General features: G+C 41.7%; 1 protein-coding gene across 13 annotated transcripts in view; it reads right to left on the minus strand.

Moving 5' to 3' along the window:
• plekha7b (pleckstrin homology domain containing, family A member 7b) overlaps positions 1-16430 on the minus strand; it is a 65715-nt gene that overhangs the window by 40413 nt on the left and 8872 nt on the right. The window contains exon 1 of one of the 13 annotated variants that reach the window (XM_068730454.1): positions 10995-11148. The exons of 11 other annotated variants lie outside the window; for them this stretch is intronic. In XM_068730454.1, the coding sequence (XP_068586555.1) occupies positions 10995-11068 (74 nt within the window). In that variant the 5' untranslated portion in view covers positions 11069-11148. Of the gene's footprint in view, positions 1-10994; positions 11149-11522; positions 11579-16430 lie in introns of those variants that run through there. One more of the 13 variants, XM_068730461.1, reaches the window with a different exon arrangement.

Below are 16430 nucleotides of genomic sequence, written 5' to 3' on the forward strand. Positions count from 1 at the left end.
CCATGGAGCCTTCGTAATAAGCATCACAGCATCACTGTGGTGTCTGGAAACTCAAGAAGGAGGAATCAAATTTATATTCAACTCACAGTAGCATAAAAAAGTCAGATAAAAAGTAACAAATTACTGTTTAATGTTGAAATGAATTAACTGATTGTAATCAACCACTAAAACGTTTCATGATCACACTCCTGTGTACTGAATATACAGAAAGAACATTTAATCTGTCAGATTTCTTATGTACAAGTTTCCATTAACATGACATCAAAACAGCTCTTCCATCCTCTCCAACCGTATTTAAGAGTTGTGGTGAAATAAATGTCATATAGTAAACTACATTTGGCTTTACATTTGGCTACAAGTGAACTAAAACATAAATAAACACGCAATTCTTCTAATCACCAGAGAACATGCAACGGAAATCAATTATTTTAGTTGGGCTGCTGACTTAATATCCAGAACAATTCAATTAGCTGTAACGGATGTATCATTAATATCAGCAAGCTGTTAACACTCAGATAATATGCTTATTCCAAAGAATAAGAAAAAAGCAAATCAAAGGACTGCAACACATGAGAGGTTAAATGAGGTGCCATGAACCACTCCTGAACTCTGTAATGACAGTCACTCCTGTGTGTACGACACCCCACCCATGTGTGACAGGACATTACATCGACACAGAGAGAGAGATATCATGGAGCTTCAGTAACACCCTGTCGCCTCCCAGCTCTGGCAGGCAGAATTAATTAAGCCTTAATAACAGCGGTTTGCGCTCAATATCCAGACACAGGGAGCCATTAAGGAGATAAGCATTCTGCAGCAGGATTCGCACATGTTGACTGACCTTTATCAGTTTCATAGCAGAGCACTGCAGCAGCCTTGTCCAGCTGACATTTGTGTAGAATTATACAGGCAGTCTCTCCAGGGAGTTATTGGGAGACTCCACTGTCACTCAGTATGGAAATGAAGGAAACCAACCAAACACATTTCACACAGACTGACTGGCTTTTCCCTGTCATTGCACTCATTGACTACTATTATCATCATCATCTTCACTGTTTACAACTGCAGAAATTCTAAGCCGAGTTGACAGTACGACACAGTGATTACTACTGGAGAACAGATATGCCTCTCTACCCATGCATGTACAGCATCAATGAAACAGGAAAAGCCTGGTAGAAGCGCTGCTTTTATGGAGTCTGTAGCCGTCCAGCAAACCACTCGAGCAGCACTGGGCACAGAGTGGCACAGGCAGGCTCAAGCAGGCCCGATGGAGAGCAGAAACAGGTGCAAGGACTTGCCAGAGTCTGAACCTCTGTCAGAGAGAGAGAGGGTTTGGCAGAAATTGAAAGAGCTGTCACCTCATTAACATTCAACACGCACACAGTTCTGACACAGCACATTTCATTGTAGTCACAATGGTCCTTTAGGCCATGCCGTTCCAAAACATAAGCAAGGCAACCGCTAATTTCATTGCAGTGAATGCAAGAAAGGCCTGCGTTGGACCAATAATACAGAATCAGGATGCACAGAAACTAAAACCGCTGCTCTGAGTGAGAATGTTCTGAAGTTATTAATTGGCAAATTCACTGACATTTCATGATATAAACTGTTTTTAATGTTGAAATGAATTAACTGATTGTAATCAACCACTAAAACTTCAATAATTATTTAATGGTCACAGTCCTGTATACTGAATATAAAGAAAGAACATTTAATATGTCAGAAGTTTTCATCAACATGTTGATTTCTTGGTTTGTTGCCAAAAACAGGTGCTGCTCATCAGTTCCATCTCATTTCATGCCTGCTCAGTTGGGAATTACATTTTTCAAACTCTAAGTCAACAGCAAAAAGGAATGTTGGAGGCTTAACTCCAGTGTACAAACAAAGGCTTCACAAAGAGCCCAAAACCCTTATTAATATCTTTTACACAGGAAGGTTTGCGCTTGGTCTCACTGTTATAAACTTGTTACAACCTGAAATTGTCCCAGCGACTGCCTGCAGAGAGAGAGAAAAGGCTCTTAGCCAGGGATGGATCCCAGCAGGACAGTGCCTCAGCACTTCCCTTGCTCCATTGGCACAAATTTGGCTGACTGATAAATATTTATAAATGGTGATTTGAAGTAATTCATCAAAGAAATTGTGGTTTTATAAAGCCTCCAACCATGACAATAAAATTACTTTCAAAAGCACTTATCTGAGGGATCAATAGGTACAGGGATACGCTGCGACAAAGAAAAAAGTTAGGAAGTTTTCTGGTGCGAGCATTACTCTGGAGTATAAATCGATGACGGGGCCCTGCAGCTTTAGGTCAATATTTATTACCACAGATTTATCCTGCACCATACTCACTGAATAATGATGACCCAGGGCAACCGGGAGTCATCTTTATTTCATCTTTTCATTTGTGTTAACAAGGATTGTTATAATCTGAAGGGTGCAAATGTCTGAGTGGGAAAAAAAGGAATGTTTGATACCTTTCCAATCTTAATTGAAATTAGAATTAGGTAATCCTAAAAATAGCCTCACTGGTTTGCATTACTACAGTTTTGAAAAACCACGCATCTGCAGCAGCTTCTCTGTGGGCTTCAAAAAGTAAATTGTGGCAGTTAATAATGCTTCATAACATTGTGTTAAATCCAATTTTAGCAGACGGGAAGCTCACATGAAAGCGAGACAAAGAAGAGAAGAGACCAACATCATGAAACTCAATAGAAGGCAGAGTTTGTGAACCTCTTTAACACATAGTGAAAGTATACACACCGGACAAATTGAAAAAAACGAAACGTCCTCAGTAAGGGGGGTGAGACACTCTTCTCTATTGCACCGCTGCATCTTGAATTAATCTAATGAAACTTTCCACATAAATATCTTGCCTTGTGTAATTCTAAACATCAGAGCAGCTTAGTTGGTCTGAAAGTTCTGACATTTCATCTAGCTTGGCAAATCTCTTCTGGGACACAGAAAAGCTGCGGGAGAGAAAGTTTTGCAAAGCAAATGATCTCTTAGCAAGTCAAAAACACACAATCAGCAAAAGCATCACATACCTGACAGTGCAAAAGAGATGAAAGACTGCAAAGACCATCAGAGGATGCTATTAATCTCATCTGTAGCCCTAACTTGCACATGGATGTTATCAGTGGAGCTCATCTACTGATAACAATTGTTTTATGATAAACACACCATCTGAAAATGTCTAATTAGTGTGATAAGCTGACATCATGGCATGAATCAAACTATTCAAGTCTTTCCCTAGCCAACTCTAAAACAAATGAAATTAGAACAGTCGATGACTCTTTTTCTCTCACGCTACAGTCTTTCCCCCACTGTGATCAGCACATCAATAGCGGAGGCTCAAAGGCACTTTGCTTCAATTCACTGACGGACACACAAACATTCAGACTCCTCTGCACTGAGTCGAGCTTTATCATCAGAGGTCTGAGCCAATCTCAGATGACATGACAACATGAACCACTTGCTTTGGGAAATCACAGGTTAAAGAGAAGTGACATGGTGCGGTTGACCTCCCGCCTCCAGAGGCTCCGCGGGTGCTATGAACGAGACGTAACTGACTGACACTGAGGAAATCGGCCGTGCAAGATCAAGTAAAGGTAGGTCATCAGTGTGCACGGCCACAAAGTGAAAACAACGCATCAGCACTCAGCAGGACAACACCAACAGCTGCCTGTCCCGTTACTCTCCACACTGCAGTACTCATTTATACTTTGTCACAGCAGTTTTTTTTCTTCTTCTTCTTCTTCTTCTTCTGCAATTATAGGAACAATGTGGCCCAAAGAAAAATAGCAACATTTTTAGTCTATAAAAATAAAACAAAAATGGAAACACACACAAAAAAGTCAAGAATCAAGTTTGAATGGTGTATTATGCAGAATCTTAAATGTCTCACCTATTATCATGTCTCTCCTGTCTGACACCACACGTCATGTTACACTGTAGGCAGTTGACCATCGAGTATCCAAAATCCCACCTAAAGCACGCGTCATTCATCAGTTTAAAAGCGTATTTACTCTGGTAGCACATTTCCAGCAAATATGCCGAGCTGAACTAAGCATATTTGTGCTTTTAATGTCATTACACCAACTCACTCTCACAAGCAGTGATATCTGACGGGCCCCACTTACTTAAAATATGAGGTTGCAAATTGGATTTGACAGCAAAGACCATGCTATGGTAGACGGGAGATGATAGAGGAAAAAAAGAGAGGAGGAACCAGGAGAAGTAGCACACACCCCCGAGACATTTATGGCAAAGCTGCTCTGTAGCTATATGATATGCAAGCCAGCCGACCTGGCAGTCGATACAGGAAAAGCAGATTGAGGTCTGGGTCCAAGATGATTCCAGGTCAGGTAAATGTAGTCAGTACTGACTGACACAATCTTGCAAATAGAAACACACAGTGAGGGAACCTGACTGGAATGAAGCATGAAAAGCAACTGCCAGCCAGCACAGCAGACTGGAAGATCAGCAATGGCTCCTAATTCGAATGAATGTAATCAAATGCATGTAATTACGTTCCGTCTCAAACCTAAATTATTTGTTGCCTTGCCTTTCCCACGCTGACACAGCTCTTCTCTTACTGACATGATGGAACGATGGGCAGGCAGCCAGGAAGACATTCTAGCTCATTCCACTGCATCTGCATTGTGGAAGATTACCAAAACGTAATTGGGATGTGTGATATGATAAGCCATTCAGTTTCTCTGAAGCACAGTCTTCATTTGCCAGTCTAATAAGGTCTAAACTGCTGTAGACATTGGGATCACATATCACAATATCAAGTATCACATCTAAACTGGAAAAGTAGATCAAACTTTTGCATCCTGAGACTGCACACGTTTGCCTGTGGCTAAAGAGCTGGAACATCTGCTTCAGTTTTGCATACAGTATCTCAGCAGCTAAATACAAAGTCCGACCTACACCATGAAGCCAAACACAGCTAATCACTTGCAATGTAGGACAGAAGGGGATGTGAAGTGCGGGGGAACGTTAAAGCTGAAAATCTCCGGGAGGAGATAGGCGGAGGGCTTGGAATCTGCAACTCCAGGCAGGAAAGACCTGAGTGAATGGTGTGCTGCCATAGGTAGCATAACAACACAAACCCACCTCGAGACATTACTTTACACTGGCACACCAAAACCTAATGTAGGAAGTAAAAAAGTAAAACACTGTCAGAAAGAAGGAAACAATATCACCAAAGGTCTAAAAAACAGTCTATTTCTAATAAAACGTACCAATGAAGACCATTCTTGCAGTGAGAAATGGTGGTAAGTGATTAAACGTTTATTAACATCCCCAAGAAAGAGATTTAAGTAGTAATTCATTTGAATTTGACCGTCTCACCCTCGAATCCCTTCAGGGAGCTCCACCCATGTGTAGGAGGCTTAACTAGCTAAATGATAATCGCACTGTCAGCAGAATAAAAATGAAGACTACTCGGGTGCTTGAGGTTCAACAAAAAAAAGAATCGGAGAAGATGAAGAGATTCTGGGTCTTCTCCCCTTCCATTCAACATCATTGTCCTCATCCACAAGCTGGGTAACTTATGAATAATACCAACCAAACACCACACCATTCAAGAGCAGCAGAGCACTGTAACGTATCAGGCATCAAGCATTCACTGGAAGATGTTATGGTGGACACGAAAAAGTGGTTTATAACGAAAAAGGAAGAAAAGATTGTGTTTTATGAGAATGCTATATTTGCACCATTTCTAATTTTGAAATGTAGCCATTAAAATGCACATCAACTAGTTTAAACAAACTGTAGCATTTAAAACTGAACCTGATGGTCAGAAATAGCAGTGGTACGCTGTGTTCTCATCAATGTAGTGGTGAAGTACAGCAGTCCTAACCTTTCTTCATCACCCTAGATGTCCCTATCTACTCATGGCCAATCATTGGACGGCCACTCACCATCTTACAGCGGAGGGAGATTATTTGATATTCAAACACATACACATGCACTTGTGCACATTTATAGAGCAGACTTTTCTGCTCATCCGATCCGATTAAATATGTTTCTCTACCATTTCTCTGATGAGTGCCAATGCAAAATCAGCAGAGGAGAGGAGACAGGCCAGGAGACAGGCCAGGAGACAGGTGAGGATTCTGGGAGACAGGCTCTTTATCAGACTTCCACGTAACTGCATTCATTATTTGATATTCATACAAAGAACACTGTCCACAGCATCCTCCCTGTGATAAAACAGATTCTGCAGGGAGATGGTGGATCACTGCACAGCCTCTTGGCCATCTTCCTACAAGGTGCATGTGTACATAGATGTGACGTGTCTACTTATGCTGCTGTCTAGAGCTTCAAGATCATGCATGATGAACCAGCTTGTCCTGAATTCTGCAGCACAGATGTCAGTCGGAGATGACGGCTTTCTCTGTAAAATGTACAAAAGCTAAGTATGTCGGGTTGCAAAACAAAAGTGAAGAAACTTATAGTCAGCATTTCATAATAATAAAAGCGCTTTTACAAAAGAGCAGACCAAGACAGGGGCCCTCACTCCATCTAAGATCTAAGCATTGTGCAGCAGACCAAGCTGTCAGCATCAATACCTAGCCAAGTGCACCTTCAAAATGCAGTCCTATCAATCACAAACAGACACAACCCATAATAGTGTACCAAAACAAAGATGACCTACCTGCAGGTTCTCAATGCAAGCCCCATGCAGCAGTAGTTATCATTAGCGAGACTTACTCCAAGCATTTTCCTTTCTCCTCAAGCTCTGAAGAGCTGTCTGCTCCCGGAGGTTTTACGGAACCAGATGAATGAATGATCCGCAACATGACTCTGTCTGATTCAGCCAAAGTCTGGCAATCTGTCATACTACATACACATTCCCTTGAGCACGCACACACACACACACACACACACACACACACACACACACACACACACACACACACACACACACACACACACACACACACAAATTGCATATGTTCATGGTCAGATTATCTGTTTGAATCTCTAAACCCCATAATCCTGCAACATCAAAAATAAATCAAACATCACAAAAAAAAAAAAAAATCAAATTGTAACAGAAAAGCAAGGCAAAAATAGGCAGAGAGGTAAATTGTCTAATGAGGGCGAGCACACAGATGAACACGGCACAGCAGCTCATTCTGTTGTTCTGGGTGGTTCAATATTTGCAATTTTGCACATCATTAACATGCTCCTGGGAAAACACCTCTTTAAGAGCTGGCAGCGTAATTAAGTCCAATAACCTCGAGCACAACTGTTTTCATCCATCTCTTCTTTAAATATAATGTCATGTTAATATTGTGTAACAAATTAAGATCGTAATAAATACGAGATGTGCAACCCAATGTTAAGATGCAGAGTCTGCATGATATTGCCACTTATGCTCTTTATAATGTAGAGAAACAAAACAGGACAGGCATAGTTGAATTATATTGTGTCCTAAAGGATTACATTATCTGAACCAGGGTAATCCTTGTTTTCTAATACCAATATATGAAATCCATGTCACTTGCCAGTGCTTTTGTCCAAAAGCAGAGGGGCAGATAAACAGCCACTGGATCCTCTAACAATCGGATTCAGCTAACCCTCATGCTGTGAAACATGGCTAAATCCCTCACAGTCATGTCGGAGGCATCATTATGTCATCCAAACTCTAAATAGCCTTCTTCTACACCCAAACACTTGTCCGCCACACACACACACACACACACACACACACACACACACACACACACACACACACATATATGAAAAACCAAAGACTTGTTTTAGCATTGAGCAGCTACATTCAGACAGATGACGGTGGAGGAATGTATCAAATTATCAAACAGCTGAAAAATGCTCACTAAAGCATACTAGGGGAAAAAACGAGACATATCTATTGTTCAGACCCTTGATTACATTACCTTACTCTTTGGGATTTGGTACAGTGGTAAATGATTAAGTCGTGAAAATGAAGCAAAAATACAGAAGGTACTGTCGGGGAGAAATGTGATTAGTCCTGTTAAAATTTTGCTGCAGAGAATCTTGGCCCTGAGGGTGCCCTAGCTTGTAAAGCGCAGCACACTTTACTGCAGCAGACTTGTCTTTTACAGCAGTGTTTGCTTCAGTGTGTACAGTATATCTATACCATGATACCAGTGGAGAAAAAACAAAGACGTTTCTGACTTCTCATCAAGATTGGCAAACAACTTCTCCTCCACTCAAAAGCCCTCTTTGCAGGACATGCCGGCTGAGTCAGCTCTTTGTGTGTGCAGGTGTGTGTGTGTGTGTGTGTGTGTGTGTGTGTGTGTGATATCTGTTCTCTGCTGTGAGCTAACTGTGTCCTGACTAGCTCCAGGCTTGAAGGGACTTCTCTCCCGCAGTTCTCATTACAGAATCTGAGCAGACACACACGCCGCAGAGCAAACGCAGCCACTGAGCACACTCCCACTGGGGAGTTAGATTACAGTGACACACAGGGCTAAGACAACACAGCTCCTCCACGACTGCAATGCTCTGTGGCAATGAACAACATGGGGGCACCAAACACAAAAACCCCAGTCGCCTCAAAAAGAAACACAAGACATCTACTAGGATGCAAACTGTTCATTTTTTTCTGGTGTTACTGTCTTGTTATATTATGCATAATAGCAGTGTCGCCCCATCTGTTCTGCATAAACATTCTGTACACAAAAGCTAAGTTTCTCTCACAATATGTTCCCTCTAAATTGTCATTCTCTGGTATTTCCCTACTTAGATCACAAGAGCACTATTTTTCAATACAGAAGTGGCATTAAATACCTGATCACCACATTGTATGATTAGACATTAAATAAGGGTTATTTTCACATAGTACACAGTGTTACAAAAAAATATGAAAACTGATTTAATAATATGGTTTTGGCCCATTCCCATCTGTCCCTCTTGATTGCTTAAGCATGCAGGCTATCACATTATCATTTTACCAAGGAAATTAATACGATGGATTAAATGAATTAGGTGAGGTTCCACTTGGCTGGCAGAGGGTAACTAAATTTAGGGGCTATTTTTAGATCTCTGTGTCCTGAGAGTGTGTGGAGAGCTTGTAGAGACTTACGAAGCTTATTAAGTCAGGCATCAGTGCAGGAAGGTAGTCCACATCTGATGCACAGCTCAAAAGCTAAAACTGGCCAGCAGAATCGAGATTTTACCACCATTTTTAGCAGTCTCTTTCCCAGAATTTCTATCCCACTCACAGAGGCTCATGGAAATCACATTCTGGGAAACTTAAATGGTCACGGTCTTAATACAGAGAATACACTCCCTTTTCAAATACCACAACTTTCTGTTAGATGTCATCATTAAGTCTATTCTTAGAAGCATCAAGTCTCCATGGAAATGTGCAGATTGTGTGTGGTTCAGGAGAGGTCCCCTCCTTTCTACTGCCTCCTCTCTATCCATGGGCATTCTGTCCCCTGCACCAATTTTAGGTGTGTCATTTGTCAGGCTGAAGTGGTCCAGCTAAAGCCGCACTTAACAAAAAATATGACCTCTGTATCAGCTAAGCATACAAATGAAGCGCTGTGTCTTTTGGCCACATTTCACCCTTTGGCCAAGGGATGAAAAGAGAAGGATGGGCTGGGTGTGACTGGGCTGTACTCTACATTACTGGAACTGACTTGGGGAACAAAACAAAAAGTCAGATGTTATCCAACGCCCTGAGGAGAACCAGACCCAGCTGAAGACGACCATTACTTGACTCATTGAAAACAGACCACCACTCAAGACTGGACAAACCCACAAGAGGCTCATTGATGTTAGTTTAAAATTAGCTATAGGTTTGAAATGTAGCTATACATCCTGCAATGAAAATAATATTGATTCAACGCTGACCCAAACCGTCAACTTCTATTATCAGCAGCTCGTGCTGGAGGTGAAATTTTGCCGTCTGGTGTTTACAGCCCCACTGCCTCTGTAGCTGAGAACACAGCAGGAGGGCTGACCGATGAGGGAGCACATGCAGGAATGATAAATAGGCTGAGTAACCTTATCGCTGTGGCTGACATCCAGACAGAACGATAATAAGCTTGATATCTTGTGCATGGATCCATGTCATCGACACCATGTCACAGCCCATTAAAATAGACAGAATCAATCAAATGTTTTCCCTTTATATTCCTGGATATCTGACCAAAGTTGTACTGACAGATTTAAAACTGTTAATGTGCAGCAGGACATTTACAGCTGCATACATGTTCAGTTCACTTTGAGGCTGATAGGTGAAACACTGTGACTAGAGAGCTCACGTGGTGTTTCTTCAATCAACGATGTAAACAACATACGATGTCAGCAAAAGGAGAGCCACCAGAGCATGGAAAAGTACAGAATGCAGCAGATGTGACATTGCATGTGTAAGTCTGTATATATACAGTATATCTGTGTGAGTCTGTGTGTGGGCTGGGCCCTAAGAGCAGATGTGCTAAGGATTGAGAAGCAAACCCATGTAAACAAGTGCATTCCTTTGAGAAGTGTATCTCTGGCTCACTTAGAGGTGGGGAGGACTGCATCAAACCTCCACTACGGTCTAACCTATAGAGACATCACACATTAACCATGTATATAGAAGAGCATCATAATCAGCCTGAGAGATCACAGTTCCGCTGACATCAACACAGCGGTCAGTGACCTGTGATCATGAGGCACTGCAGAGAGCATCTCTCTCTCTCCCTTTCTCCCTCTCTGCCCTCTCATTCCTGGAGAGACTGCACCATTAGCACACATTGATATATGCACTCCCTGAAGGCAATCCAAAAGGCAAAACAGACACAATAGACAGACACTGTTCAGCATGCATGTGAATTCTCCCGCCTGCAAATGCACTTTGTACAAACACTTAACGGCATGCAATCCCAAAGCACTTTCTCTCCTGCGGCTGCCGGAAAGCCTTAGCAGACGCGCCTCCTGAGTCGCTGCGTAGCAATACAATCCCACATATGTGGTGGCAGATGGGCCGGGATACACACCTGTGAGTCGCACAATACACTGGCTGCCTCTTGTAAGGGACGTGTAAGGTTGCCTGTCCTGGTTGGCCCAACATGTTAGCTGCAGGTCTGTGATTTGCTGCGCTCTGCTCTGCTCCTCTCAGTGGTGCCTGTGTGTGTGTGTGTGTGTGTGTGTGTGTGTGTGTGTGTGTGTGTGTGTGTGTGTGTGTGTGTGTGTGTACTCCTCTCAGCTGGTAGTGCTGCTGTTGCTGACGTCTTCTGCTGTGCACCGTGGCGTCGATTCATTCAAAATCTCCTCTTTCCCGCTTCTCCTGTGTTGGGCTGCTGAGGTGGAGCTAGAAATACGCGTAATCACTGAACTGTCCCCTGTCTCCGAGAGCATTAGGCATGTGACGGGTATTATTAAAGAGAGCCAACCTCATCAACACATGTAAGAGGCCCCCAGAGCACAAAGTAAAACCACAGGCACAAAGCATTAGCCATAACCCGTATAATCATATTCTCTTCGCTCACATTCCCTCCCTGTAGTGCTGCTCTTTCTCTCCTCACCTCTCCTCCGCTCTCTTCTAATATATGCGTTCCTCAGCGGAGCGCTGCCGTCAGAGCATTTGTCTGAGCTGGACGCCCTCTCTGCTCCATTCCCTCTGCAGTCAGGCAGGAAATACACAGCATGCACAGCGAGCAAGAAGAGAGGAATGAGGAGGGAGAAGGAGCAATTACAATAGTCGAGTAAGGAAAAAAGAGAAAGAGATGAGGGAGTGATTGAGTAAAAGTGAGTGAGAGAAAGTGTGTACAATAGATAACTGCATAAAGTATATACTACCTTCTGCTCTTTGCAGCAAGAAATGTTCTTTTGGTACAATTTTGTACAAACGGGAAATTAAGGATGGTATGCCCCCATGAGTGTCATTAACAACAGCAACTTCTCAACTAATTTTACTACACAGGACTACTGTCAGTGGCTTGAACAGGAAATGCTGTAACAACAGCCAGATCAGATAAAGGAGGCAGAGCGTGAGTCGGGGAGGTATAATTCATGGCATGAGAAATGGAAGTGAAGACTTGGCAATGGCCTAACAGCCGAAGAGACTGATGACTACGCCATGCTGCAAATGCTTTCTATCAGCTAATAGAGACAGGTGAAAAATGTTTTCTGCACCAGCGAGGACTCAGGAAGTCATTTCACAGATTAGACTGACTAGCCTGCCTACACACACTAACATGCAGGTAAATGCATCCAGCTGCTGTTGCCCTTATCCCCTTAGTTTCACCCTCTGGTGCTCTTTCTCACCCATCTACACCCTGCTTCACATCTCGTTAGCAGGTAAAGACCACTTCACCGCTGTGGAGATGATACCAGTACGCTAGATTCACTGCATGGAAAAACTGCAAATTGCACACCAATCAAAAGTAAAACAGCCATAGACTGGAAAACAATGCATCCAAAGGGTCTGCAGTGAGAAGAGATGCACATCGTTACTAATTGTCTAATGAAATAAGGGTTTGAAAGAAACCATAATGTAAGTTATTACATTAAAAAGACCTAAAGGGGAATGTTTTGCAATACTAAAAGAATGATCTAAGCATGATTACGACAAATAATAACCAACACCTACCCTCAGTCAGTGGGGGAAAGTAACAAGCACATATACACAAGTACTGTACACAATTACAATTTACAAGTTACTCACACTTCACTTACTTCTACACATTTCAGAGGGAATAGTTTACTTTTTTACTCCATCACATTTATTGGACAGATATTCTGTAGTTACCTTGCAGATTTAGGTTGTACCAATGAAATGTGCTCAGTTTATGAAGTGTGATGCATTGTTATTGATTGAACTACCCATACAGTACAATAATAATGCAGTAATAATCCAATTACATGTATAAAATACTATAACAAGGAGAGGGAAGAGGTCACAATGAGTACTTCATGTTTATTTTTGCTAATAACACTCACCTACTTTTACTTATATAATATTGTGAATGCAGGTCTTTGACTTTACTGCAGTAAAATATCTCTCTACTTCTTCCACCATTGCCCGCAACCAATAGCATAACCCTAAATAAACCGTATGACCACAACTGAAATGAAGAGATATTCTGAATAGAAAGTGATTGAAATATAGAAATACATATAAATGTAGAATAGATGAATCCTCCTTGTCTTACTCTATGGCATGCTCCCAGTATGAGTCTGATACGGAGTCCACTCAATCTCACATGACTCTACATTGCTACTCACCAGTTAGGGATCAGATGTGGAGAGCAGTAAGTCCAAGTCAAAACTGTCCTGACCTTGAAGACGACCAATAAGGAGTGAGCCTTTCTGTTCTCTTAACGTATGCTAGCTGAGCCTGTGGTAACTTGTGTGCACAATGCTAGGTGGGTGTGCTAGAACAGGCACAAAGAGTGCAGATAGGAGGATAACTGCTGTTTCAGCCCTCTCTCTCTCTCTCTCTCTCTCTCCCTCTACCCTGGATCACTCAGTTACACTGCCACAACTTACAGTACATAGCTCTACTTAGCCTCTCCAGGGAAGAATAAAATGATAACACTCCATTGTTCAACCCCTCAGAAGAAGAAAAAGAAGAGGAAGAGGAACCGGACTGTGTTGTCCAGTCAATGTAAAGTGCTGACCTTGGTCTCTGATTGCAACCAGAACCTTCAGTCTCACCCCGAGTCCTCTTTATCAGATCACATCCCCATCAGTCAGGGAGAGAGGACGGAGGGCAGACTATAGCTGAGTGGCCGGCTCAATAATCCACAGACAGACATATAGATAAGAGCAGAGGGCCAGACAAGGGTGGTTTGAGTCAATGTGTATGATGGGCAGCCAGGTCAGCATTCATACCTCAAAATCACCTGCTTCCACTGTTTCCTGGCTGTTGTATAACAAAATGAAGCTATGATAATAACCCCAGTCTGTTGTGTTAGCAAATCAGAAAGCCATCAATCCAGCAATTTGTGTAAATCACATGTAGTGACATCCAAAATCACTCAGAGATGCAGGGAATATTGTCAAGTAAGTATTGTGACGACCCCTCCCTCCCAACACAGTCAGATACAGGACAAGGGACTAAATAAATCCTCCCATCATATGACCAATCAAGAGTTAAACTCAGTTATAGATTTAAACTTGAATATAGTTTATTTTCAACAAGAAGCAGACACAAGCTTGCACAATAAGAAAGGCCTGTTTTAATAGTAGATGAAATAAAACAGAGACAAATGTAAAACTGCATCAAACTGTCAAACAGACAAAGACTCAACAGCATTATCTAGTGGCTCCCTACAGAAACACATGCACATACTCCCGGTCTCACTGACAGATAAGGGCATGCATCATCACTGAGTCAAACAGTACTTACAGTGATTTGAAAACTTTGAAAAAATCTATCAAAATCATCTCCATCTTTGCTGCTCATCCAAGCCTCATCTCACTCAACAAATAGCAGATGATGGATGGTTGGAGGTGAAGACTAATCAAATGTATCTTAAACCATCAGATCCCAAAGAAGATTTAGAAAAGTAAGAAGGAGAATCAATCAGACCATGAATAAATAATTAGCCTTGCATCTCTGCACTACAGCAAATTAAATTGGACTGCTTTGTGAGAACTCACACAGCTGTGTGGTCAATGTGTTCAATAAATGCTGCAGTGGGTGAAATTGCCCGAACCTCCAGATCTGCTCTCTGTAGCATTGGCTAGACGGGCCTTTTCATTTATCTTTTTCACACTCAATATCCCAGTAATGGGAACAGCAATTTTCAATCAAGTAATCCACAATGAGAAACATTTTTCAGAGTGCATGCACTCAATCTGCTGCTGAACATAAGCTTATTGAAGTGTTAGGTTATTCAGACTTCAGATAATATAACTGAAGTAATATGTATGGAGTAAAACACTGCAACGCACCTTAATCACTACAAATCCTATGATCAGTAAATACATGTCAGATTAAGCAGACAAATCTGTACAGATCTTCAAAGTGAAAAACATGTGAGTACATCGGAGAACTTGCAATTTGTATATTGGTCCCAAGAATATTTCATTTTCAATCAAGACATGGTACCAATTCCTCTTCAAACAAGACCGTTAGGCACTCAGAAGATTCAGTTAGGTTAAAGGTCATCTTGTATATCTAATTGTTCTCAGACTTCCTGTGAGTTCCTGCAATAATCTATTTTTTTGTGTGCATGTAAACAATGCAGTGTTGACGCCAATATGTCATATTCTAATTGTAAAGACCATCTTTACACCAAAATCGGTTCAGAGCCACCAAGTACTTCCGACGCCTTTGCTCGGACCCCACCCATCTTAGAAATCAGCCTTCCTTATGATCTCCACTACACATCTGCCGAGTTTCCTGACTGCATCTTGCACAGCTGCGATGCCACCACAGTGACAAAATCTGTCCACAGACAGATAGAAATAAACATCTGGCGAAGCACTCAAAAACGCTTCTGTGGTAGTTCCTTCTACAGCAGGTGTTTCTCTCCAGGGCCACATTTTGCCATGATGACACGCAAACACACACACAAACTCACAAGGTGAAGACAATACTGTCGCGTCTGGTAATAATTAGACAAGCAGGTAATTTAGGTCAGCGGAACAAGCTGGAAAACAAATCCATATTGACAATTTTATCAGCGTATAAAGTTGTTGTACTGACCTTGTCAGCAAACAGTTGCCTATCTAGAAATTCAAGCAGACGCGGAAAAACATTAGCAGTCCTTTAGAGCCGTGTTTCTGGCATTCCGGTGAATTTAAGTCCAATATTCACTCTATTCATAGCTCTCCACCAAAACCTGAGCGAAATACTCTTCTCTTTAGCGGCTCAGTATGTTCACCAACTAGTTGCTAACTAAGTTGTCCAACTAACTAAGTTGTCTCTCTGCCTTTAGAGCTGAGGAGAAGATGTGATATTCTGTGTTGGTTTGTTACTACGAGCGACACCTTTCTCACAAAAATCTATTCATTGGATCCATTGCAAATATAAAAAAATACATTGATAACTGCCATTATACTATAAAACAATAATTGAGATATGAGAAGTTTCATAGATGTGTAGCATGTATGTGACAGTTTTGACTGTAGAACTAAGTGAAACACTTTGCATGCAGTATCTTAACTTGATTGGCTTGACTGGATACGAATGGATACGTTCACTGAATCTTAGCTGTTTCTATCTAAATGCAAATGTTCTATGCTTGCTGAAAATCAATGGCATTACACTATTTTGTAAAAGATGTTCTGGTGATGTGAGCTTCTCACATTTAAACTATATATTTTATTGTACATCATGTTTACATCAAAAAATCCTTTTTACAAAATAAAAATCAGTAATTCATGAAGGTTGTTCGGTCTGAGATAAGCTCTCTAGAAAGGCGTTCTCTTTTTACACGACATTCATCTTCCACCTTTGTGGCTGCTCACTAATCACTTCT

The sequence above is a fragment of the Cebidichthys violaceus genome, unplaced genomic scaffold (genome assembly GCF_023349555.1).
Source record: "Cebidichthys violaceus isolate CVI_PGR_0920_01 unplaced genomic scaffold, fCebVio1.0.p SCAF_5, whole genome shotgun sequence".
In the NCBI taxonomy this organism is placed as follows: domain Eukaryota; kingdom Metazoa; phylum Chordata; class Actinopteri; order Perciformes; family Stichaeidae; genus Cebidichthys; species Cebidichthys violaceus.